This window comes from Callorhinchus milii, unplaced genomic scaffold (assembly GCF_018977255.1).
Source record: "Callorhinchus milii isolate IMCB2004 unplaced genomic scaffold, IMCB_Cmil_1.0 Scaffold21, whole genome shotgun sequence".
Taxonomy (NCBI): domain Eukaryota; kingdom Metazoa; phylum Chordata; class Chondrichthyes; order Chimaeriformes; family Callorhinchidae; genus Callorhinchus; species Callorhinchus milii.
Genome location: NW_024704762.1, coordinates 7,176,837 through 7,203,694, shown reverse-complemented (window position 1 = coordinate 7,203,694; position 26,858 = coordinate 7,176,837). Strand labels below are relative to the sequence as shown.

The 26,858-nt window shown below is 45.5% G+C and overlaps 1 protein-coding gene and 1 long non-coding RNA gene across 2 annotated transcripts in view; one reads left to right on the top strand and one right to left on the bottom strand.

Moving 5' to 3' along the window:
• The window catches only part of rgmd (RGM domain family, member D), a 24,055-nt gene extending 6,705 nt beyond the window's left edge, over positions 1-17,350 (bottom strand). Inside the window, exons 1-4 of the mRNA XM_007898747.2 lie at positions 16,999-17,350; positions 5,732-5,772; positions 1,516-1,661; positions 103-683 (exon numbers count right to left, since the gene is read on the bottom strand). Of these exons, the coding sequence (XP_007896938.1) occupies positions 103-683; positions 1,516-1,661; positions 5,732-5,769 (765 nt within the window). The 5' untranslated portion in view covers positions 5,770-5,772; positions 16,999-17,350. The remainder of the gene's footprint in view (positions 1-102; positions 684-1,515; positions 1,662-5,731; positions 5,773-16,998) is intronic.
• Positions 14,988-26,858, top strand: LOC103181946. The gene is made up of 2 exons (XR_488262.2): positions 14,988-15,106; positions 26,331-26,858. It is a non-coding gene; the product is annotated as an uncharacterized LOC103181946 (long non-coding RNA).

The window sequence follows — 26,858 nt, the reverse complement described above, 5'->3', positions numbered from 1 at the left end:
GGGGGGAGGGGGAAGTTAGAGAGTGAAAGAGACCGAGAAAGAGAAGATTGAAAAACTTTTGGGATGACTTTGGGGGTGAAATTGTTTGGAGGAGTTGGGTACCTTGCTGGTGGCGGTGGCGCTTGACCCTTGCACAACAGGCACGTTGGTGACTTGGACAGAGAGGACATTGCTGTCGATCAGGGGCCAGGCTCCTTCCACTTTGCACGTCTGAAACTCGTTGCGAAACGTCCTGAGATGGGGGTCTCCAAACAGCCCGCAGTGGGCAAACTTGGGGACTTGTTGCTGCTGCTGTTGTTGTTGTTGTTGTTGTTGCCCACTCCCACCTCTCACAAACTTCATCCTACTCTCGTAGTTACAGAAGTCAGACACCCTGCTCTTCTCAGTACCAGCTGGGGGCTTGGCTGGGGCAGTGGGTCCTGTTTTGGAGCAGTTCTGTTGGGCCATGAGATCATTGATGCCCAACACGGCAGAGTGATACACCAGGTCTCCACGGCAGGACTTGGCTGTCTTCTTGGTACATTGGTAGTAAGATCGCAGGGCGATGCAGAAATCAGCCCCTCCACCACCTCCTCCTCCTCCACCACCGATTCCGTCCAGGTCCTCCTGCAACCCGTTCCTAGGAGTTGTGGCAGCCACGAATTCCGCGTTACATCTCTCGATCCTGCACTGTTGGCAATGCACTGGCCAAACAATGTGTGTGTGCGTGTTTTTTCCACCACCACCATCAAACCAAAGGGAGAGAAAGAGAGAGACAGAGAGAGGTGTTGGGGGTAGAAGTGTGTGTTTGAGGAGGAAGGGAAAGACAGAAGAAAACATTGAAATGGAGGGAGAGAGAAAGAGAGAATGAGTGTATATGTGTGTGTGTGTGTTTTTGGGGTGGAGGGGGGAGATCCAAAGGAAGAGAGAGAGAATGTTTTTATGTGGGTGTGTTTGGAGGGTGAATCCAAAGAGAGGGAAAGTGTGTGTGTGTGTTTTGAGGGGGGAACCAAAGGAAAGGATAGAGAATGTGTGTGTGTGTGTTTTGGAGAGGGAGAGAGAGAGAAAAAGAGAGGATGTGTGTGTGTGTGTGTGTGTTTGGGGAGGAGAGAAAGAGAAGAAAACAACGTTAGACCCAATTCTTGGTTTGCAAACAAACACACAGACTTGTCTAACTAACTTCTTGAAAACACGTTGCAAACTACCAAACAAGTTAACTACCTCCCTCTCCCTCTCTCTTTCTCGCTGCACTCTCTTGAGTAAGGGTGAATAACTTAAGTTTTCTTTCCAAACAAACACATAATTATTCGCCTGGAAAAGTTGATGTGCTTTTTTTCTTACACACACACACACACACACAACAGAGGCAACAGCATTTCTTTCTTCTTCTCCTTCCCAACTTCTCACTCTAAATGGCTAAAAAGTTTGCAGGACCCACACACACACGCAAAAAAAATGTTTGACTTGTTCTTCTCACGACGTGAAAAGCGCTATATCAAATGCAAGGATTATTATTATTATTATTATTATTATTACCTGAACTCAGACACATGGAGAAAAAGATCAGCAAGGCAGATGACCAGAGCTTTTTAGCCAAAGGGTAAAATCCTCCTTTCCCCATGCCAATCCATCCAGCGCCGATTGAGTTTGTCGACTGCTCAGCAAAGTGGAGGAGGTTTGCTCTGAGAAGGAAAAGTTAAGGAATTTGAGTCTCAACCTGTCGCTCAAAAGATTTTTGGGAACAGCCCATCCTGAATGACATCCAGCCTGACCATTCACAACCCCACCAAAACTCTCACCATTAAAGGAGAAGTTGCACCCAATTGTTTCTATGGGATTGGAAAACAATCCCACTTCTTTTAAAAGAAAAATGATATATAAAAATAATCATTGTAGTCTCGCGCCCCCCCCCCCCCCCCCCTTGAGCTAGTATTGATTGCCATTTTAAGTAAAACACTTGGGAGGCTTACCTCACCTCCTTCCAAATGGCAAATTTATCGATGCAAAATTTTAGTGAGAATGTGCAAAATATCTAAATTTTGTTTCAAAAAAATTAAATGTTAAGAGCATTGTACAATCGAACCCAACAACTGTACGTGAACAAAACAAATCAATCCCCTCTCCTCCCCCCACAAACCCAGGATTAAATCAATAATAATTTTTTAAAAATACTCATATCCCCATTTTGATAACAACTTAATTTATTTCCCAATCCATCAGGTTTTGCATGTGCCCGACAGAAGAGAATCAAAGAAAGAAAAAAGGACTTTTTTGACTTGCAGTACAGAAAGTTTGTGATGATTTGCTGCCAAAGCGTGTTTGTTTTCTGTTCGAGACAATACAAACGAAAAAAAATTTGGTCACACTCAAACCACATCTTAGTTTGTGGGACACTGCTGTGGGCAAATCGTCTGCCGTGTTTCGCCCACAAAATACACAGTCAATCCGCTTTGCGGTGTATTCTGTGAAGCACTTTGAGACGTCTCAAGCACGTGATGAGGCGTTGTATCAAATGGGATTTCCATGTGTAGGCGTGTGTGCAAATCGCAGCTTGGTTTGGATACTCTTCAGCACTGTGATGGGTTCCCGCATGTGTCAGGTGCCCATCTGACCTCCCCCGCCCCCCAAAAAAAATCAAATGTAAGGATTATTATTGAAACGTGTATGAAAACTTTTGTGGTGGTTGCAAAATAGCAGTGGCCTTTTTCCGTGTCCCTTTAAGCGTTGAGGAGCAAATCAGAGGTGTCTGGGGTGGAGGAGGGTTAAGGGGTGGATCTAGGCCAGATGTGGGAGCTGTTGAGTCCATACCCCGCCTCCCTTTGCCTATTACTGAGATCCCACTGGGTGCAATCAGTTCTACTGACGAGTATTTACAAGTACATAATCTACAAACCCTTCTTATCAGTGACCAACATCAGACAAGAGGGTTGTTGGGTTAGAGGTGAAGTTTGGGGCAGCGCTATCAAACGTAATGAGGTGTAAAGTTTGTCTAGATAATGTAATACACATTTAACTAACATTTTCCCATAAAACACTGTTCTCAAAAGGTGTTGATTAAATTGCTAAGGAGGGGATGAAATGTAGCAGGATTCTTACCACATCATAGACAAATAACACTGTAATCCCAGACCGTGCTTTTTGCTATTTGTTTTAAACACCTAAACACACCGGTCCCTGTTTGAATGAATTGATTTTCCTCAGCAAATCTTTAAGAAACTTTTAAGAATCGTTTGTGTTTCACTTTGTTTGCTTCCCCGGCGCTGGTGAATACACACACACACACACGCGCCCGCAACAATGCAAATTTAACAGATAGCAGGGCTTTTCTTAGTTGCCTGAAAATACAGAAATTGCTCTGAAATCTCCACACACGCTGCTCTACGTGTCTTCATTACTCCCCACCCCATTAAAATCACATCTTGGCGTGAAAGGGGGAAATAGCCAGACTGCTTTTGATCATTCTTCCAGTGGCAACTCTCCCTATCTCCCTAATAAATTGGTCACTTCAATCCACGACTGTTTGTGGGTGGAAGGGGGTGCGGGGGGGGGGGGGGGATAACTGAAGGCGCGGTTGAAATGGATGGACTTGAAGGAGGCAAGGGAGGGGGTGAGGCTTTCGCTGGTATGATATTGCACTACATCAAAATGCAAGGATTATTAAAAATAATTATAATCAGACCTACAGTGGTCAGCCTAGCGAGTGGGAGAATATAGAAAGAGAGAGAAGACCACTAGTACCCTCATTCCTGCTTATCTATAACCATCGGTGGTGTAATATACAATCCCTGCTCAGTGGGTGGGTGGGGGTTGGGGGTTGCAAGCTGGGTTGCTCATTGACATTGGCTTCTTGTTCTGTTCTCCTCTCCCCCTCTAGTCTCTAGGCTGTTTCTAGGTAGTTTTTTTTTAATTCAACTACACTTCTGAAACCAAAAGTCGAGCAACTGAATTCAATTTAAGAGTAACATTTTCTTTTTATGAAAATCTGACTATCTGTAAAAAGTGATTTTGGATTAATTCCGTGATTTTTGATACAATGAACACTCTAAAGGACTCGGAGAATGAACGAAAAGCCTTCTCTTTCCCGCGGGTTTGAATGGGTCGAGGTGGAGAGAGGGTGTCAGAGAGAATTGTTTTTTATGAGTTGGGAACAAACAGCCAGTGTAGCTCAAACAAAAGGGATAATGTCTCTTTCAACTTCCAGCTACCATCTGCTAAAAGCTGTAAAGTCCACAGATGTTGTGAACCAAATAGAATAGTCAGTGGTTACCCGCCCGGTCAGCAATGCTATTTAACCCTTTCAATGCCGCGGCCCGACGCGGCAGGGAATAGCGCTGGTTGTCAGTCCGTAGCCTGCTCGCTGCTTTGTGCTTTTATCTCTGCTCTGCTTAGAATGATAATAGTAATCAATGCATTTTGATATCATGTCGTTGAGACGTCTCGAAGCGCTTCACAAAATATACCGTAAAGTGAATTGACTGTGTATTTTGTGGGTGAAAAACATTCTTCGAGCTTGAGCTCACAGCCCAGGCTGACACTTCAAAGCAGTGCCGGGCGGCGCACTGCGTTGTAAGAGGTGTGTGGCTTCTTCCGAAGAGACATCGAACCAAGGTCTCTCCTCCCCGCCCCCCACCGTGCCTGTTCACTGTTTGAAAAGATAAGGAACCTTGGTGTAATGTTTCACCCGAAGGACGACGGCACCTCTGACAATGCAGCGTTCCTCCCCAGAACCGCATTGGAGTGTCATTGCTGAAACTGAGGCCTTTGTGCCTCGGAGCCTCCAAGTGGGTTCTGATTTAGAGCAGAGCGTGCTGAACCACAGCGGAACCAGGCTCGCACCGTCCACGAAAGGCCCCGAGGAAATGTGGCTCATTGCTGCTAGTCGTTGTGATTCTCGCAGTCACTGTGAAATCAGTCGTATCCAGCGTTTGGGCTGAACAGGAAGCACGGGGGTTTCTTTGAAACAAGATCAGAAAGTGATCGTTAATGAAACAGGTGGAAAGGCCTCGAGTTCGAATCATCTGTGAAACTCGCCGAGTGGAGGAAATGGGGTGGGGGGGGTGGGTTTGAGAGTGGGGAAACAAGTAGAGATTTATTAAGAGAATTGATGCAAACTCTTTAATGATGATGCCCTTCAATATTACACCTTTTAACTGTTCCTGTTCATGTTACCCTGGGCTGCGGGAAGAGATATCCCATGCCCACCCTTCCTGGTGTGATATTGGCTGGCTCTCTAAGGGTTAAGGTCGCAGTCTAATCCAATGCAGTGGAAGCATTGCAATGCCGGAGGTGATGTCCTTTGGATGAGATGAAGCGCTCTGAGACGCCGTCCAGCGTGGAGGGCTCTATATACATCCATGTTGTTGTTGTTGTTGAGATGTTAAACCGAGGTCCGGTCTGCACTGTTCAGGTGGACTCCAAAGGGCTATTCGAAAAGAGAAGGGAGTTTCTCCCAGTGCACAAGTACGCATTTGTTCGAGTGCACACAAATGTGTTTGCGTGTGAGTTCACACACGCATGTGGATGTGTGCAAAAATGTGTTTGTGTGTGTGTGTCTCTGTGCACACGAGCTTTTGCTGGGAATATTTCTAAGCTGCTTGGGACAGAATGTTTCTTGCGCGCTGTCAGTCAGTTCAAATCCACAACATCCACCACCCCCCCCACCCCAACACCCCCTACTCCCCTTCCTCCCCGCCCCCTACTTTCCAAGCAGCGAGTGCAGTGGAACGAAGCTGAAACGCAAGTAAAGAACTACCTCTGGGAGCTGTGCTGGGGTCTCACCATGTTCCTCATCTCCTGAAAGAGAAGCAGAGAGAGAGAGAGAGAGAGAAAGGGTATAGTCAGTCCCACAATGCTTTTTCTGCAAAACAGCCCCCCACACACTGGACTATTGTGCTGCCTGGAAAGCCTCTTGTTCTGGCCCTTCTCTCGTCCTTTAACATTTGCTTTTGTTTATCATTGAAATAATTTTCGGGGCTCTTTTCTTCCCTCTTTTTTTGTGTGTGGCTGACGACTGGGCTGAATTGGGTCTGTTTGATTCGGGGAGGTGTGAAATTGTATTTGCAGACAGAATAAAAAGGAGCTCTTCTCTGTAGGCTGATAGGCCAGTCCACCCTGGAGGCATTGCCTTTGAACCGAATAGTTTTGAGTCGTTTTCGCGGGCAAGGCACAAAAAAAGAGGGCTTTTTCATTAACCCTTAGACTTAAATCAAACAATGCAGCTCAATTGGTGGATTAAATCCACATAAATGGACTCCTGATCCAACCCTGTAATTCCCATGGGCCAAACTATTTTCTATTCACTCCCATTGGGTTACACTCCCCAGTCCGCGCTCTTAAAGTGTAGGCAGGCTAACTTTAAGGAGGCAAACACGTCATATAAAAATGCCAATGATTAACTCAAGGAAACAACTGCCTGAAGCTCAAATTTTATTCTAAGAATCTTTCGGATGAGACGTTAATTAAACTGCCTGTTCAGGTGGACGTTAAAAATCCCGTGACGCTACTTAAAAAGACTTCCTCCCTCGCCCCTGGTACAATTTTTCAATCACTTCACGGGACATTTCTGTGCGTAAATTGACTGCCTCGTTCCCATACAAATATGCAGTCACTACGCTTTACATTATTACTATTTAAAATACTAATAATAATCTTTGCATTTGATATAGTGCCTTAAAAGTGTAGTGCCTGTATATTTTGTGAAGCTCATTGAGACGTTTTGATGGCGTGATGAGACACAATATCAAATGCAAGGATTATTATAAGAAGATAGGAAAAGGCCTCTGAACTCCATAAATAGTTTTTTTTGTGAGAACACAATAGATAATAATAATAATAATGATAATCCTTGTATTTGATACAGCACCTTATCATGTCATCGAGACGTCTCAAAGTACTTCACAAGATATACTGTAAAGTGGAGTGACTGTGTATTTTGTGGGAGAAAGTTTGAGTGAAGGAGAGAGGGAGATTACGTGGGTTGTTGGGATGGGAGAATGTGATCAGGTGGTCACTTCACTCAGGCTGTTTGATCTCATCCTTCTAGGATTCCCAACTTACCACCTTCTCATCACTCACAGCATCGAGCTGTTTCTTAAATGAATCCAATGTTTTGGTCTCGAACCCCCCCCATCCTCCACTGACCCCAATGACTCAGTGACCACCATCTTCCATCTCGCCAAAGAACAAGAAGAGATTTCCACGGGAATGAGACGTCAGATAAAATAAACATCGTGCAGGAGGAGGGGATAGTACGTTCTGTGATGGATGTGTTTTGAACTGAATCCAAGTCTGCCTCTAAGGTAAATTCAACTGCCCGGCACTTCAGATCATCTTCATCATCTTGAGTCCTATCCCTTTAGTCTTTGTTGGAAAAGATTCAAGTTAAATAATAATAATCCTTGCACTTGATACAGCGCCTTATCATGTCATCAAGACATCTCAAAGCGCTTCACAGATTATACCGTAAAGTGAAAAAAAATTTGGTCACTCAATCCATGACTTTTGTGGGACACTACTGCGCATTTGACTGCCGTGGTTCTCCCACAAAACATACAGTCCATTCTGGGAAGCACTTTGAGATGTCTCAAAGACGAAGTGATAATGTACCATACAAATGCAAGGATTATTATTATTATAAGTGAATCGACTGTGTATTTTGTGGGTGGCAAAACACTAAATATAGGACTGTTCATCTGTGTGATACCAACCTTAGGATCCATCAGTAATATTTCTCCTCTTTTACCTTTTTAATCTCCCTCCTCACTGCTGGCCTCCTGCAGGTGTGTGGAAGCAGGAAACAATCCACACATCCTTCAAATTCTACACCAGCTGCTCACGTCTACCTGCGCGGCTAGTAACCTGACTCCACATAACACCACCAGCGCTAACTACATTTTTACTTTGTAAAGAAACATTTCATCAAAAAACAAACCTGCCAAAACAAACTCTGGAAAATTCTTAAATCGAGTCTTCCTTTTGGAAGCCGGTCCTTCTTTTTTTTAATCACACAATCACACAGTCGTTGCACTTTCCATTATATACTGTGAAACGCATTGGGACATCTCCCAACGTGAAAGGCGCTATACCAAATTTAAGGACTATTACACTAAAACATGCAGAAGTAAGATCTGTATAAATTGTCTAATCACTTAAGTCGCACATCCATCCAAGTCCCGTTCAAGACATTGTATTTAATGCAAGTTTGACGTAACCCATACTTTGCATAAATCATCATGACTTATTGCCGGGGTTTGCTGAGCAGAGGAGAGGCGTTGTCGCAGGTGGGGTGAGGCCGTGGAGAGATTTGAATGGGGAGCCGATGGAGCCGAGTGAGGACTGAGGTCCGGGGATCGTGGAGCCTTGTGCGGGAGAGGACACAAGCTGCAAAGTTCTGGATTGTCTGTGGGTGGAGCAGTGAGGAGAGACAGTGGGGAGACAAGCTGTGGAATATTACAGCTTGATTTTTATTGATTAACCTTGTGAACAAAGAGACCATACGAGGATCAACAAGTTACATCTTGGAGGCAAATAATAATGACAGCAATAATCCTTGCATTTGATATAGCGCTTTTCATGTCTTCTAGACGTCTCAAAGCGCTTCACAGGATAGACAGTAAAGTGAATTGACTGTATATTTGTGGGCAAAACGCAGCAGCCAATTGCTCTATACATTTGGATCTTGAAGATCTACTGACTTAGTTCCACAGCATTTTTAAAGTTAGCTACAGCAATGTCTAATCCTGGTTAGAACCATATCGATAACTAAATGATAAACCATACCATATAGTTGCGCTTCGGTTAAGATCAAAGCTATTTAAAGTACAATATCAACTGCACGCAAATAAGCTCTAATCCTCAGAGGGCTCTTCAGTTGGCATCTTTTTTAAAATAAACAATAAATGTATTGACTTTGTGCAGTGGCAAGGAGGTGAGATAAGCCAGGCCGAGTGAGACTGTGCTGTGAAGTGACAGGTACAGTTTATTGCCTCATCTTTACTGCAAGGAGATAGAATCTTATCTCACCAGAGGTGCGTTCAGGTGTAGCCCAGCCAAGGCTATCTGGTCTCTACACTCTGCGATACTCAATGATACTGAAACAGCACACGAACCAAGTGAGAGGTGTCACCAAAGAGTTATGCAGGTCTTTAGAGAAACAAGATAAGGGCTTTCTATAAACATTTCCTGTTTAAGTATTGCCACTGTACAAGACAAAAGGTCAGGGTGGGGTAGCTTACACCACTGGCTCATCAGATAGTCGCTAACATCAAACAAGGCAATAAAACAACAAACGATCTCTTCCTTTCCCTCTTATTGTCTTGTGAAGATGTTGGTTCTCGCGAGTGAATGGTTCTTGGCATTGAGATTTAGTGCGTCTATAAAAATCTCCCACACACTGGGATGTGGCTCAATTTCTTTATGTTCAAACCCTCATCTTTGCTCTCTGGTCTAAGGTGGGGAGGTTGTCAGAGCATTATAGCCTCCAGTAGTGTTCAAATGATGTCCTCACCCCCTCCCTCGCCTCCTTCAAGGCCCATCCCAGGACCTTCCTCTTTGACTGCGCCTTCGGCCACCCCCATTCCCTCTACACTACCCTCCATCCTCTTGATTCCAACCCCCAGCTCGAGTGCAAACCCTTAACTGTCCAGAGCCTTGGGACGTCCTTCCGAGGTGAAAAGCCCTATATTTTAATGTAATTTGTTGTTAATGTTCACACATACACCGAAAGGGAGTGCATACAACACTCTGGACGATAGAGGGGAGTGGGGCGGGGGGAAGAGTTAAGTTTAAAAAATCCTAATTTAGATGTCTGTCGGTTTGTCGGTCTGTCAGTCAACAGTCGATGGGATTTAAATCTCCATTTCTCAAAGCATAACAGACTGGCTTTGACAAGCGGGCTTTCCCAATGTAACTGAAGCCCCAAAAGCTGGCTTTAAGCAGCAAAGTCAAAATAAAGCTCCTTCTCTTCAAGGCTTTGTCTGAATGACCAGGCCGACCCACTGACCCACACCTGAGCTCAGGTGTCCAACTTTGCCTCGACTCCCTCTGGACTTCAGAAACACAGATAAAGATCAGTTTTCACACAGAAACAACACCGGCGCAAGATTTAATCTCCTTTCACCAAAAAATGTTTTATTTGTTTCCAGCTTCACCCACTCAAACGTATCTTCAGGCCGGCTTAAACCCCGGGGTCAGGGAGCATTGGTGCTTTATTAAGAATCGGGGGGGGGGGGGGGGTGCTGGGTTATACATTGCAGTCAGTGTCCTCCCAGCTGCTGCCTAACGGCAGTCACGAAGGAGGTAGATTTATCTGGTCAATGTTCTGCTTCTGCATTGCATTCTCTTTCCTTCTCTCTGTCAGTGGCCTCACGGGGATGTTTAGCTCGGACCTTGAGAAATGCAACCGACCTCATTGCAACGATTCCATTCCTGAGATGACAACAACAAACTGCAACTCCCCCTACACTACAGCTCAGGTGGTGTTCCCACTGCCCAGTGTGGTTCAGTCTGTGGTTGGTGCTGAGCTACTGATCTCAGTTGGGGCCACAGTAAGGGCTGCATTTGGCCTCAGCTCTCCCTGGGTTAGGAGAAAAAAAATACCAGCTAGACTCTGCATAGGGCATTGTAGAAAGAGCTTCACTCTGTATCTGGAGTCTTGCTTGTCCTTCATTCCCTCCACCCACCATTGGCATCTGCACTTTCAATCACTACGCCCTGAAGCTTTGGATCTTTCTCCCCCAATCCCTCCCCCACATCGGGCTCCACCACTGTTAAGCGCTCTGAGATACTGTCCCTCGTGAAGGGCGCTATATAAATGCAAGTTGCTGCTGTTGTTGTACTAAGCCATGGCGTGCTGGGCCTGACCTGGGAGTGCTAGATTGGACAGTGTAGAGCTTTACTCTATCCAAACCAAGCTGCAGCTGACCTGGGAGCCCCATTGGCGGCCAACAGAGGGAAAAGTATGTTTAAAATAACCGACTTTCCCATGAGGATCGCGTAAAACTCCAACACAGTGTACAAGTTATGGCCTCCTCTGCCCATAATTCACCCCAGCCCCGCTCTGGCTTAAACTACAACTCTTGATGACTTGACTGATTTCTCCTTGTACTTTCCAAAAAAAAAGTTAAAATTACATTTTTTTTTAAAAAAAGAGCCCAAAATAGATTAGTCATAACACGGAGCTCCCAAATTGCTATAAATATTGTGAGGGTTCTCCTGGGGGGGTAGTACATGGCCCACAGTTGTAACAGGAGGCCGGCAATAAAGCCTTTCATCACGGCCCAAACCTACAGCCTGAAATTGAAACTCCTATTCACCAAGGGGCCATCAAATATTTGTCATGGTCGACTCGCAAATATTTCAATTAAACGTTCCAAATCTACCGCACACCGTCCCTCGCAATATTTTCCTTCAATTACTTTTTAGCTTTTTCTTCCTCAAAGCCCCTGTGTTTTGACGCCTGTTTTTTTTGACGCCTGGTTGGGCTCGGTCACTCCTCTCGTTTTTTTTGCCTTCGAGTCACCACCCACCCACACTCCCCACCGACCCCATCTCAGTCAGGTCGAAACCCCTTGGGAGGTCCTCCCGAAGTGAAAGCCGCTGCGTAAATGTAATTTGCTGTTGGTGGTGGTGGTGGTTTTATGGCTGAGGTTTGCCCACTGCTTGAATCGTCAATGATCTGGATCTCCCTCTCTGTGTAAAGCTCCCTCATTTACTGCGTGCGTGAGTGTGTGCGTATGTGTGTGCGTGTCCGTGTGTGTAAAATAAACCCTACAACTGGCTGTTCCTTTTGTGTCTTCTCTTACACAGGCAGCTGCTAGGGACTTGGGGGGAGATGCCATTCCCACCTCTTCAAAAATAGCTGGGCGGATATAACTTTGAGGCTTTTTGCTGAGCTGTCTCTCTCTCTCTCTCTCCCCTCTACTGACCTGCGTGAGAGAGACCACCTCGGCCCAGGTTCACTCTTCATAAAATGAGAGCAGCCAGCGAGGACCAACATGTCCTCACTCGATGTCTACACACACCCTTCCAGGGGCTGTGGAGAGGCACGCCAGGCTCCTGAGTGTCGCTGTCAGCACTCGAAAGCAAAGGGCAACAGAGTTCCTGAAGAGGACGGTTAATTCAGTGATAATAATTACTGAATAAAAAATATTTATTTTCAGTACAATGAATTACAAAAAAAAGATTCCACGACTGTTTGTGGGACGCTGCTGTACACAATTGGCTGCCGTGTTTCATCCACAAAATATACAGTCAATCCACCGTACAGTATATTGTGTGAAGCGCTTTGCGACGTCTCAATGACATGATAAGGGGCCATATCAAATACAATTATTATTATTATTATTATAATTGCCGGTTGAGGTGAACGTTTACAGACCCTGCCTGGAAGACTCTGCTTCAAGACACGGTACCTGCCCCTTGACTGAAGGTGCTTAAAACTCCGGCCAAGACTAGTTTGTGGGAAGTATTTGGATTGCCTCCTCCCCTTGGCTCAGATGAATGGCTCCATTCTGCCCGTGGCTTTCAATAGAGGCTTTATCCCCTCAGGTCTGAGCAACATGGAGCGTATCCATCACCAGGGCCCGGGTTGATGCTGGGGAGTGAGCGCTGCATTTAGGAAGGTTTATGCAACGTCACACAGCAGAGCCTTGGCACAAGATTTCTCTCCCTGTGTTTACGATCTTAAACATCTGGGAGAGAGGCCGTTCACCAGAAAAAGAGACTTAAGAGAATTGTTTTCTCTTCTCCAGTGCTCTACACTTCCTCTCCTGCAGGCAACGGCTCGAGGTGTATTAGGAAAAGGGTAGGGGAATGGGGGGGGAGGGGGTGGGGGAGGGTGATATGTGGCGGTTTCCACGGACACCCTTCTGTGAAAAGTACAGACAGTGAAGAGGAAGAGTAATCCTTTCATTTGAAATAGCCCCTTTCACATCAGGGGCAAGTCTCAACCTGCTTCACTGGATATTCTGTAAAGTGTAGTGACTGTGTGCTTTGTTAGACGATGTGGCTGCCGTTTGCGCACGGCGACTAGCTATTGGGAGGATGGGAGGGGGGGGAAGGAGGAGAGATCTTTGTTTGTTGTTGTTGTCCCTCCCTACCGTCTGTGCACCCGAGATTGTGAACCCATCTTTCCCGGTTGTGTCTGTAACACAGGCCTGAGGTCTGACCTTTGAACGTCAGCCTCAATGCACAATGGAATCCACTCAATGGGGCAGGAGAATTCCTGAGTTTCGGAATGAATGTGCAATTTGTTGGGTTGCAGTCATCCATGGGTTGACCCCGGAGTAGTGCATTTTAGAGTGGGGAGGGGTGGTNGGGGGGTAGGGGGGCTTGTGATTAGTGTCTCCCCCAGCCTGAACATTACTGAAGTTACTGAAACAGCCTAATGCAACAAGGCCTGTTATTGAGGATGTTCTCAGATAAAGTCCCACCAGCAATGTTTGTTGCTCGTGATTTAATGCAAACTCTCTCCAGCCAAGGAGCCTCTAAACCTTGTTGAGTCCCATAGTGTAGTGGTTAGTGCGCTCGCCTCACAAGCGGGAGGACCAGGGTTTGATTCCCGGGCAGGGTGAAACCTTCAATAAATTTCCTTACCCAACACATGCCTCTATCGACCAAGCAGTAAGTAGGAACCCGGTTGTTGGTCAATTGGAGGATCGCTTTCAGGGGGTAATAATCTTCCAAAAAATCCCACTCAACCGTGACTGGTTGTGGGACGCTGCTGTGCGTAATTGGCTGCCGCATTTTGCCCACAGAATACACAGTCAATTCACTTTGCAACATAATCTGTGAAGCGCTTTGAGACGTCTCAACGACATAATGAGGCACTATATCAAATGCTAGGATTAGTTTATTATTATTATTATTATTATTATTATTATTATTATTATTATTATTATTATTATTATTATTATAATAACCTTCAGGCCATGTGTGAGCTGGTGCTGTGATACCTGCAGGGAGACTGAGAGAAACGTAGAGAAGCCCATGATGGAAGGATCAGTTTCTCTAAGGATCCCACCTGCTCAGCCTCTCTCCCTGCTCTCATCTCTCTCCTGTACTGAGAGCGATGACTCGCGCAACCTGAAATTACGTGGCTGGCTTGAAAGAGGGTTTCAGTAACACGCCTGGCCTTTCCCTGCCCAACTGCAGGCCCTGGGGCTCGGAGGAAACAACAGACAGAAAACAAATTGTTCTGTAATGACTGCTGAGTTATTACTCTGCTCAGCTGCCAAATCTGAATGTGGATCTGTAAAATCTTTATTAGACAATAAAGATAATTATAGGGGAGGCAGACTGCAGGAGAATCACCTTGATGCTCTCAACAATTCCACCTCCTACCGTCTCGTTCTATCTCTGTCCTCAAGCGCTGACACAGTGTAAAAGATATCAAGCCATCTTTGTAGAACCCCCTTCCTTTACCTCCCTCACTCCTCAATGCCCTGTCAATCTCCTTCCCTCGTTTCATCGCTCCCTCCCTCGTTCCTTTGCTCCCACTCATTTGGATAAAAATATTTGCTTCTGTTTCTCTCTCTTTAAAAGCTAAACACATCTCATCCACCGCCCACACTTGTCAAATCTCCCTCCTGGTGAGATGACCGTAAATGTCCCTGAAATTTTATTAGACAAGCTTGCGGTCATCCAGTTCTGCAGCGCCTTTAAACCCTTTCAGTGCTGATTGCTCTTATAATAATAATAATAATAATCCTTGCATTTGATATAGCGCCTTATCATGTCATTGAGACGTCTCAAAGCGCTTCACAGAATATATATGGAATATATGGAAGCGGATTGACTGTATATTTTATGAGTGAAACCCGGCAGCCAATTAAACACAGCACAAACAGTCATGAATCAAAGTGACCCAATTTTTTTTTGAGGGATTATTTCCCCCCGGAAAGCGATCCGCCAATCGACTAACGACCGGGGGCCCACAATCTTTTGACTCAGAAGCGAGACTTGCTAACCAGCTGAGCCAGGCTGACACCAAGCTACAGATGCAGAGATGAGCTCCCATCTGCACTGTCCCATCCGGCACTGCCAAGTCAGATACAGCGCGGAACAGACACAGAGCCAGCAAGAGAGAGAGCGAGAGAAAGAACACTTGGATTGTGTCAGCCTGTCAGAGGTAAAAGGACTCAGCCAACTGCTTCAGCCAACATCCCCGCAGATTCCCCACAAGTTGAGTAACCAGTTTGTAACAGAATGTCATTCACTCACCAGGAATTCACAGAGCAATACTGGTACCTGTCACACCGGGTCTCAGTTACACAATGTCTTGCATGTTTGCCATAGTAACAGAAAATAGGAAATGTCACTGATCTTCACTGCTTCAGAGTGTGTGTGTGTGTGGGTGAGTGGGGGGAGAGAACAGAGTGTGTGTGTATGTGGCGGGGAGTGGGGGAATGTAATATATAATCCTTGCATTTGATATATTGCCTTGTCACGTCTTTGTGACATCTCAAAGCGCTTCACAGGATACACTGTAAAGTGGATTGACTGTTTATTTGTGGGTGAAATCTTTATGTGTTTAAGGAATGTTTCACAGACTTATTATAGTTGGACACACAGCAGATCCCTTTCCTTCAGATAATCTGTGGTTTAATAATCCTTACGTTTGGTATAGAGGCTCTCATGTCGGAAGGATGTCTCATAGCTCTTCACCGTATACAATGTAAAGCGTAGTGACGGTACAGTTTGTTGGCAACCGCTGCAGCCAAATTGTGCTATGTCCCAGAAACAGCCATGAACTGGAATGACCAATTTTCCCTGTTGGTAAGGATCGAGCGAGAGAGAAACTCCCTTCTCTTTTCAAGTGGTGTTATGGGATTTTTAACATCCACTTGAAAGGGACTCACAGAGTCTCAGTTTAATATCTCATCTAATAATATTAATAATAATCCTTGCATTTGATACAGCGCCTTATCACGTCATCAAGACATCTCAAAGCGCTTCACAGACTATACTGCAAAGTGAATTGACTGTATATTTTGTTGACGAAACGCAGCAGCCAATTGCGCACAGCAGCGTCCCCACAAACAGTGGTGGAATGAGTGAACATTTTTTTAAATAGAGTTTCTTAAGAACTGAAGTCTGATAGCCGGGGGAGGCGGAGTTGGGGCTCTGTAATAGCGTAACCTACACGTCTGTGTATCAACCTAAAGCCCCCTCCCCAGTTACAAGCGGGTTCACTCTTCCAGTTAGTAACAGGTCTTACTTAGGGTGTGAACCACATTGTGATTTGCACACTGCAAATACTTTGCTCAGTCGCAGTGTCACCTTTTGCCTCAATTTGGGGAAGGGGCCAAGTTATTTTTAAAGTCTCCCGATATAAAGGCAGTATCCTGTTACCTCAGCGCAACTGGTGAAAAGCACAGAGGAGTAACATCCACTCTGCACTGGAAATCCACGCCTTGTCACAGTGTTCTGTTACTACAGCTGGTGATTACCTTCCTGACTCTTACATCCACGGATCGATTCTCTGCAATTGATTTATTCTTAACGCAGCATTTATAAAGTTACACCATTCATGGGCCGAGCATGTTTCCGTGTCAGACGGAAGCGTTCTTGCCTCTGGGGTAGAAGGTTGTGGTTTTCGAGCCCAGGGTCGGGACTGAGCTCATAGACTTTAGACCGGGCTGACAATCCAGAGCAGTGTTGGGAGGAGCACAGAGTTGTCAGAGGCACCATCATTCAGCAAGAGACATTAAAGAGATCCCCTCTGCTTGTTCAGGGGAGATGTTAAACAACTTATGATAATATTTCAACCCAGAAAGCAGTGTCTTCTCATGTGCTTATCACATTAATCGGTCATTTGCCTAGTGCCTGGGCGCGGTATCTCATGCGGATGCAAAAGGCTGCTGGGTCTAACCAACAAACACACAGCCACTACATTTGGCAGCGAATCACTCTGACAATTTCGTTCTTTACATATATGACTCTGTAGACAAAGTCCCGAGTTAAATGCTAGACAGCGGTTGCTCTAACAACCGCATGCGCACACAGACATAAGAGCCTTACCTGGACAGAAGGAACGATCTGTTGTTGTGCTGTTAGCACTCAGAGGATAGGTAGAAAGTCTCTTTGGAGACTACTAGGGCTAGCGAGCGAATGGCAGGGTGTGTGAGTCCGACGCTGAGAAAGCCAGCTCTAACAGAATGAGTGACCCCGCAGTTGTCTTTTTAAGAAGCCGGGATTTCTGGAGGGAGCAGCAAATTGCAGCGTTCCCTGATCCTCGGGCACAGGGGACGGTGATTAAGCAAGGAACATGTGTCACGTTGGAAGTTATTCCATGACATTAGGACTTTGGGAAAAAACTGCGTAGTGAAGGGGACAGGGATGTGCTGCCTCTGTTGCCTGGATTTGTTGGGTTGAGCCTTGCAGCTGCTCACAGTCGAAGCTGAAGGACAACTGGAGGGGAAGCTCTTTTCCAGTCACCACTTGGCTCAAAGGGGGGGTTATGTGTATGTGTGTGTGTGTGTGGGGAAAATGCTATACTGGTTTCTGTTCAGTCACCTCCCAGCTTCTCTCAGTGCCACATAATTCTAGGGAGAAGCAGCTTCGAGCAAAGCTAGGGCACGAGAAAAATGAACGTATGAAACATTTCGCCAAATCCTCTAGCTACTCAGTCAATGGATTTCCGAAATCTACTTAGGGTTGAACCTTTCATTTTTACTTCTCTTCTCTCCCCCAGGCACAATATTGTGGCTCAGACTGTAAAGTCCAAAGCCAAAATTGTAACTCGTGAAGTCAACAACAGCAAGTTGCATTTATATAGCTGCCATCACGCAGAGAAGTGTACCAGAGCACTAGAAGTCAGATTTGAAGATCGCCCATCACCAATGTTTCTTTGAGCAGGTGGAGCTCATTATCACAGATGCCCTCATAGGGTCTATTGCAAATAATCGCAATTATTTGAAGTGCTTTCAATGGAAGTAACATAATCTTATTTATTGCTATGGTTTAGGACATCATTTGAACACTGAGTAAGAAAGTTGTGGGTTCAAGCCCCTTCGTGGGATTTTGAACTCATAGATCTAGGCTGATCCTCCAGTGCACTACTGGGCATATGTACCCTATCAAGCTCTCTTTGGAGGACTCTTGCTGCCTCTTTTGATTCCACAATTTCCCACAACATGGTATCATCTAGAAAATTAACTACTCTTACACTGGGTCTGAAAATTCAAGTCATTACTATATAGGAGAAACAAGAGGGTCCCAGTACAGACCCCTTAATATCGCTCCCCATTTTGCCCTATCTCCCCTAACAGAGAGCCTCTGCTTCCTTCCCTCCAGCCAATAAGAGGTATCTTTCCAAAGGTTCTAATTAGCCAAAGGATAGAAAGAAGCTTCAGAAAAAGTCAAAGATCAAAGAGTTCCGAGAATCCCAACATTTTGCTCTCCGGTCCCCAGCCAGCTGTCTTCGCTAATGAAAGGCATTGTTGGCGCATAACTCTGAGATCTGTTGTGTTTCATGCAGGTTGCTAAAGCCACGTATCTGTTACACGCTACACAGGGACACAAGTCTAGGAGCCTTTGCTTTTATCATTGTCTGAAGAGTTTTAATGTGACCTATAAATTCTATTTTGGTTGAAGGTTTTGTGGCAATTGCCAAAAGGTTCCTTTCTCAACTCTTCCCCCTCACTGTCGCACCGGGATTACTGAAGGCAGCAGCCCTGTGTTTGGTCCTGTTCCGTTCATCTGTTTTCTGGGGAAGGGAATGCCTTTGACCTGGTGCTGGAGAGATACCATTCCAATTCCAGGTTGGGAACTTTTTGGCAGGATTTGCCTGAGCGAGACTGGATAATGGGAATCAACTGAGGCACCACAGCATGAACTTACCTGATGCCCATACATTCAACCTTATGGGGTGGGTACAGACAACATTGGGTAGCAGATTGGGAAGTCTGGTTAATTTTCTTCCCTCCCTAACCCAGGAGGTACTAAGTCCGATTGTAGACCCAGCTAAGATCAGGCACCCATCACAATGGAACGTGGGACCACTCAATAACTCAAATGATGTCCTAAACTACAGCAATCATTAAGGTTATGTTACTTCCATTGAACGCACTACCAAAGGCTCAATGGGACCTTTCAATGACTGTGTCTCAGCATTGGACCAGGAGATGCCTGAGTAACCTTTTTAAACTGCGTAAAAACATCAAAGTTCACAGCCTACTTACTCCTTCCGTGAATCCTCCCCACCCACCCCACCCACCCACATTTGATACTTCAACAAAGTGTTTTCAATTTGTATTACAAGAAAAAGGTTCCGGATGACACGGAACCTTTGAGAGAAATCGTGTCATTTCAGTGGGTTTAGGCCTTTTGGTGTAAAACAACAAACAGAGACACGGTAGCTTTGAGAAATTTAATGCTGAATTTGATAGCTCAGCTGCTGTCCAGGCACTGGGTTCCTCACTCCCAGCACGACCAGGCCCGAACCTCAACTACTCTGGTGCTTTGAAAAAGCTAATTACACGCAGGATGTCTTATCTCCCAGAGGAGCGATCTGTCTTGTGACTGACTGTAAGGTGTTTGCAACATCAAGGGCTGGAAGGCTTCCCATGGCAACCATGGAAATGTACTCAAAAAGCCCGAAGCAATGAGGCGTACACTCAAGTCTGAAGTCTACTGTAAAGTGTTGTTTTTTTTAGTAAAGAACTTGTTTTTTTTTGATTCAGCCTATTCCGTCCAAACCTCATTGCAAGTGCTGCAATTGCTTGTGAGTGCAGTGATTGTTTTGATAGGTAAACACGTCAACCATTTAGAGCCAGCAAGTTCCCACACGATTGAGAGATTAACCTAGAGGATTGTTGACCAGAGAGAAACTCACAATAGTGTCACTATTTTTTAGCTTTCACCTGAACAAGAGGTTTTAACATATATCTGAAGGACAACACCTTACCAATTGCAATGCCCTCACCACACCCCCACTAACCCCCCCCACCCCCAGTACTGAATTGGAGTGTCAGCCTAAGCTGCAAGCTCAAGCCCTGATGTGACTCTTTTATCTCAGTCTTCTGAGCCAAACTGACTGAGCCAAGATGATACAACCAAGTTACAAAGACGCATGTTTCAGACGTGTTCTTGTAGAACATGGGAAGGGGCTGCTTTCACATTCCCACTAACATGCTTTGCTGGCCTCTGCATTCGTTATACATTCAAGTCAGTTTAAGCTGGAGCTGGAACCTGTTCACAGCCTTCACTCACTCAGGCTGGTGTGAAGAATTCATTTAACACGGGAGCAGGGAATGGATGGAATAAGCTGACCCACCAGCTGTTGTAATGGACCTTCCTTCAGGTGATGTGTATGATGGGAATTCAGATTGAACCCCATTCCTTGTGAATTTGGTGGCCAAACTCACATCATCTGATTCTCATCATTTCCCGGCCAACAAGCCCCCAGATCAAATTGGTTGTCGACCTCATGGCTCATCCACAAAATACACAGTCAATCCACTTTATATTCCGTGAAGCTCTTTGAGACGGTCTCGATGATGTGATAAGGCACTATATAAAATGCAAGGATTATTATTATTATGGCTGTTCGCAAGACATTGAAGTGTGTAAATTGGCTGCCGCGTTTGCCTACAAAATACGGAGTCAGTACATTTTACATTAAACCTGTGATGCACTTTGAAACGTCCTCCCGACATGAAAGGCGCTGTATCAAACGCAAGGATTATTATTATTAGGAGTATCATTAGTGTGATGGTCCCCACATTAACCGTGCAACTGGATAGCGTTGGGTAGCGATCAGAGGGCCCCAAATCTTTCATCATCTCAGCCTTAAGATGAGTGTCTTGACATTCAAGTTTGTGCGGAATTTGAGAAAATTCTTAAAATTCATTTGGAAGTGGATTAATTTTCGAGAACTGGGGAAAAACAGAGTAAGATTAAGGTTCCAGTTTAAGATTAAATTCTCTGATATTTTACATTTCAAAACAATGGTTAAGGCTATGAGACCATGAGGAATTTTGTGCCCCAAGAGTGGGGCTGATTTCTCCCAAATTGGCATTGCCTAAAAGTTAGGCCTAACCCACACCTTAGTACTGATTTCATGTCCTTTGTGCTTGCCCTTTGCTCACGGTTGCATGACATTCATCCCCACTATCTTTTTTTTGGTATCTAACTCAATGTACCGAATGCAACAAAAGACAAACACAAAGCGTATGAATGATCAGGGTTAGAGATAGAGATTCTCCCACTCTCCCTAAGCCACATGAGTTCTGTTCCTTTTGGAGAGCGCTTTGAAACGTCCCTGAAGGTTTGATCTATCTCAGGGTCTCAGTTTATTTCGCTCTCCTCTTTCATGTTGCGAGTGGCACAATGTGACATCTGTACATCTGCGAGTTAAGAAATTAGAGCAGTGGCTGTTCAGCTGCTGGAAGTCGGTCTAAACTCCACCGCATTGTTCAGAGAGCTGGCTAATTATCGGTCGTTTTGTTCAACAAGCTCCTTGCCTGTCTGTGCGGTGGAAACGTCAATGTTTTGAAAGCTGGGCAAGAGATTTACTGCTGGAAACGGCCGGACACTGTGTTCAGCGGAGCTGGGAGAATCATTGCGATTGGTCCCAGATGTTTGGCTGTGAAGGAAATTTGGTTTTGCTGGGGGGGAAGGGTTTCTGGGTCTGCAAAGGGCTGCTGAAAGATCCAGCACTTTGTGCAGTAACAAACCCTTCAAACGTAATAATAATAATGATTTGGTCACTCAATCCACTACTGTCTGTGGGACACTGCTGGGCGCAATTTGCTGCCACGTTTCACCAACAAAATATAGTCAATTCAACTTGCAGTGTATTCTGTGAAGGGCCTTGAGATGTCTCGAAGACATGATGGAGTTCTATATTAAATGCAAGGATTATTATTATTAGAAGGGAGCAAAAGTCTGTGCACCCCTTTCCCCCTGGTGCCAGAGGGGGTTTAATCCAGATCTGGTTGTACCAACAGTCACCTTCTGGGCTCCCTGACATTCCTGCTTGCCTTCTCACATTGGCCGTGCTCTCCTTCTCAGTTCAGAGCTGCAGAAAAACCTGACTGGGATCTTAGCATCACCTTGGAGTGGAGCTGAGAAGTGGTGATACGGTGGAAGATCTGGACATAGAACAACAACTTGCATTTGTGTAGCACATTTTAGGTGGGTTGAACATCTCGAAGCACTTAAGAGAGACAACATGGATCAACAAGCAATTGGGAGAAGGGATCTTGACTGTTTTTCAAGAGGGTTTTGAAGGCAGGAAGAGAGGGCGTAAGGCAATGGGATTTTGGGAGGTCCTCCTTTTGGGTCAGGCAGTCGATCGGCAATCGCTCGACCCACATCCTGCCAGCAAGGGATGGCGGTGGTGGATGAAGGTGGGGTGGGGGGGGGGGGGGGTGGGTGGTAACGGCGAGGGTAAGAATGCAACAAAGAGAAAAAAGTGAGTGACACAATACATACAGGGACGAACTGATCTGTGAAAAAGAATCACAATGGTACAGTATGTCAAGTTTGAGTTTGTGTTTGTGCAGCTTTCATTGCTGTAAGATCTCTTGCTTAACTCTTCTCAGTTTTCCCTTCCCCTAGCCCCTTCCCCACACCCCTCCCTACTCTGTATTATTCCACTGCCAAGCCTGGTGGGGGTTCTACAAATAGCCCAAGGGCCAGGGCAAGAAGGTTCTGCTTTCTCAGCTGTTGCCTTGCTCGGTTCCCTGGAATTGCCTCCACCTGTCTTTACTTTTGCAGTCAAACAGATAGTGAGCTGCCTTGAGACCCGGCCTAGATTTATCATCCGTGGGAACATTTGTAGCCTTGGGTCTCAGTCGCAAGGTCACTTTGATAGCTTGCCCCCTCCGCAGGAATTGCTAACAGTTCTGGTAACTTATTATGAAAGGACTCTGGATTCTCAACATAAGTCTCTTTGACCTTCTAACTGGCTGTAATTAACATCAACGACAATGGCACCAACCTGGAAACTTTGACTCACGGAACGTGCAGCTTCCAGATGGTCCAAATTAAGAGGGTTTTGTTTGGAGGAGGGGGTGGGGGGGATAGAAGAAATTCTTTACATTCACAGCGCTGGAGATCTTGTGACCGACTTATGTACCTCCTGTGCTGCCCCATCATCCTCCGCAAACAGCTAAAAGTCCCCCCCCCGCATGAATGAGTGACAAAGACACCCTTTGACACTCACTCCAAGGGCAGGTCAGTGGGGGCACTTGATACCGATGCCTTGACGGCTAATAAAACATTGCCCCTTAACTGATTGCTGTGCGCCATTGGCTGCCGCGTTTTGCCCACAAAATAGACAATCAATCCACTTTACAATATATTCTGTGGAGCGCTTTGAGGCGTCTCAACGATGTGATAAGGCGCTATATCAAATGACAGATTATTATTATTACTGTTATTATTAACAATAACTAGCACATTGAGGAAATATGGGATTAGATGCATGATAATATAACAATCCTTGCATTTTGATATAGTGTCTTGACAAAATTTAGTGTTAAGTGAATTGACTGTGGGTTTTGTGAGCGAAACGTGGCAGCCAAATACATCAACTGGGAAAAAAAATACTCGGCTAACATTCTTCCTTCACCAGAATCAAGATAGCACGCGAGGGCGATGTGCATCTTTCCCTTTAATTGTCTGAACACATTGCGCTCTTACTTCGTTTATCTTGTGCATCTCTCCTCTCCCTCATTTCACTTCTATTAATATATGTACATATATTTTTCCCCTTTTTCCATTCCCCACTCCCGCCTTTTCCACATTGTACCCTCTTCCTCACGGAAAGCAGATGTGGCCCTTGCCCACAGTTGCTCTCTCGCACATCATGGGTTTGGCTTAGATCCACTTTGCAACTGTGCTGGTGCAGCTGTCCTGGGTTGGGGGGGGGGAGAGAGGGGGCGGTGGGAGTGGGGGAGAAGGGGTGGAGGAAGGAGGGGGGAAGGGGGGAAGCTGAGAAGGAGTTGTGGATTCATCCTGTGTGCACACACACTCTTCATTGTAAACCCCACCAGTGCAATGTGACTTTAGCAGATGTGAGTTACATGTTAGAGGAAGTTAAAAGGACCACACACGTTCAAGAATAAAAGATAGCTGAGTTTAAAGGGTGGAAATCGACCATGTGGGGAGGGGGGAGGGGGATGGGGGGAGGGGTAGAGGTTTTGAGGGGAGGGGGTTTGGAGAGGATTGAGGTGGAGCTTAATAGGGGAAGAGCTGAAAAGGGAAAAATTAGCTTTAGATTTGGGCTCATGTATTTAATAACTGTACACCATGCCTAGATACTTGTGCAACATTCCTGCATAACATACCTGTGAAACATACCTATAGAATACACCTGTACAGCACACCTATTATGCACCACATCCGGGCAACCCATTACTCCCAACGTTTACAGTGATCACTGCCAGGCCTCCCGACCGCTGCCAGCAGTCAACAGAGAAAGACACACATGGTGTTTGCAGAATCCATTGGATGGCTCAGTGACATGCGGACAGCTGTGCAAACACAACAAAACCCAGAAATAGACCAACAGGGGGGGACCTGTTCAGATGCTCATCCTCTCTCCAGTGAGGATCTAACAGCCACTGCATAGTGTGTAGGGACGAGCAGGGGGTTTGGGTTAGAACCTTAGGACCACCTCAATGCCCGAAAGGTCAGTTGACGTTTCCAGATGACTTGTTCTTACCTGCAGAGAGTGAGGGACCCTTCTGTGAACAAGCCACAGGGGCAGCTTTGTTCAGCGTTAGCCTGGCTCGGCCGGTAGCACTCAAGCCTCCAGCTCAGGAGGTTGTTCCCCATTATTTGCTGTAATAATAATAATAATAATGATCCTTGCATTTGATATAGCACGTCATTGAGGCGTCTCAAAGCGCTTCACAGAATATACTGTAAAGTGAATTTTATATTTTGTGGGCGAAATGCGGCAGCCAATTGCACACAGCAGTGCCCCACAAACAGTCGTGGACTGAGTGACCAAATTATTATTTTATTTTTGAAAGAATTATTAACCGCCAATCGATAAACAACCTACTTACTGCTAGGTAAACAGAGGCGAGTGAAGTAAGGAAGCTTACCTAACATTTCGCCCTGCCCGGGAGTTGAACCCAGGTCCTCTTACTTTCGAGGCAAGTGCTCTAACCAACACGCTACAGGACTCCACAGGCTAGGACAGATATAGGAATGCCACCCTGGCTTAATTGTACTTTGGTGACATGGAGGATTCAGTTTATGTTCCGATCTTTTCGCAATGATGGTGAATTACATTTAATGCTCATAGCCATTACCAAATTCTACTCATAAAGCCGCAGTATACAGCGCTCAGGCAAAATGAAACCATAACATAGAGTTGGTCAGATGTTACATAGAAGGGGTATTTGTTACAGTACAGTACTTTGCATTTGATATAGCACCAATCACACCATAACATCTCCAAATGATTCACAGGTAATTGTTGTCAATTTGCATGCTGGACTACGGCTCCAAAATACACAATGACTAAACAGTAAATCCTCACAACGTGAAACCCGCTATATCAAATGCTATATTACCACGATGGCTATTTTGTACACAGCAAAGTCTCATGACTTCTCAGCCTCCTTCTGTGTTGTAATATTCTATGATATAGCACCTTTCACACTGGGAGAACATCTCAAAATCACCTCACAGGATATACCGTAAAGAGGAGTGTGTGTTTTGTGGGTGAACAGGCACAACTCTCTCCACCATTCTGCACAGTCGTAACTTTGAAGACAAGAAAATGAGTTGCAGGCTGAGACGGAGTGGAATTTCGGACCTCTGGTCACCCATTCACAGGCTGTGGGATATCCATTTAGCTGGCTTGTCTGTCACAGGGCAAAACCCTTGAGAAAAAAACTGTGCTTGAAAGATCAAAGTGACATTCTTTTAGGTTTAGAACACATGTATATTTTTACACCCACATTTTCTCACATAAAAGCGCTTCCCCATCAGAGCCCGTTTGCACCTGTGACTGTTTTAAAGATGTAAGGCTGACATTGACCGTTATTAGGCAAACCTGTCTGTCATTTTCTGACAGGAAGCGAGGCCTCGGGTCTTCGAAGTACACAGCTGTGTGTCGCTTCGACAGTAAAACAATGAGCTATGAACAGTTTGCTCATTTCGCCCCCCCACCAGCCAGCCCCTGAACCCCTCTCCACCCCCACCTCACCACCCACTTCCCCCTATGGACTCCTCTGACCCCATCCTTCAAACATCCGGTACCGCTAATCTGGAACATAATATTCATACGATTTGGAAACGCTCCCAAGTAAAAAAACGGGAGGAAAAACACACACGAAAAAAAATCCTCAACATTTTTTTCAGCTTTGGTGTTGTTCTTTTTTCAGGATGGGAAAGGAATATTGGCTTGGCCTTTTTTTAAAATTTCGAAATTAAACTATCCGCCGAGCCGGTGAGGTGGGAGCAGGTGAAGAGGAGGGTCTTCAGTCGTGTTCTAGAGGAGAAAGAGGAGGCAAGGCGGAGGGATTGATCACTGAGCGATTCGCTGGAGGCAGATTTGTCAATTGGACACCCAAAGTCTGGAGGCACAAAGTCTGGTGTTTCCCTTCTCCACGGTTACAGGGCACGTTCCATGCTGATGCTATCAGCTGAATTAATATGAACTACAACGAACACACCTCTAGCACCCGTCCTAGGATGTTACTGGGTGTTGGTTCTCAAAACTAGGCCTACCTGACGCCTGTAACTGTGTGTGAAACTCCACCTCGAGAGAAGGCTACTGTGCTCTGACATAGCTCAGATCCATCACCTGGGAACCTGATCAAACCGTGTCTGGGAGTCGAACGTACTTGGGGCTGGTGGTGGGGGAGAATCTGGAGACTGGAGACAATAATAAAGATGTTTTGCCCACAAAA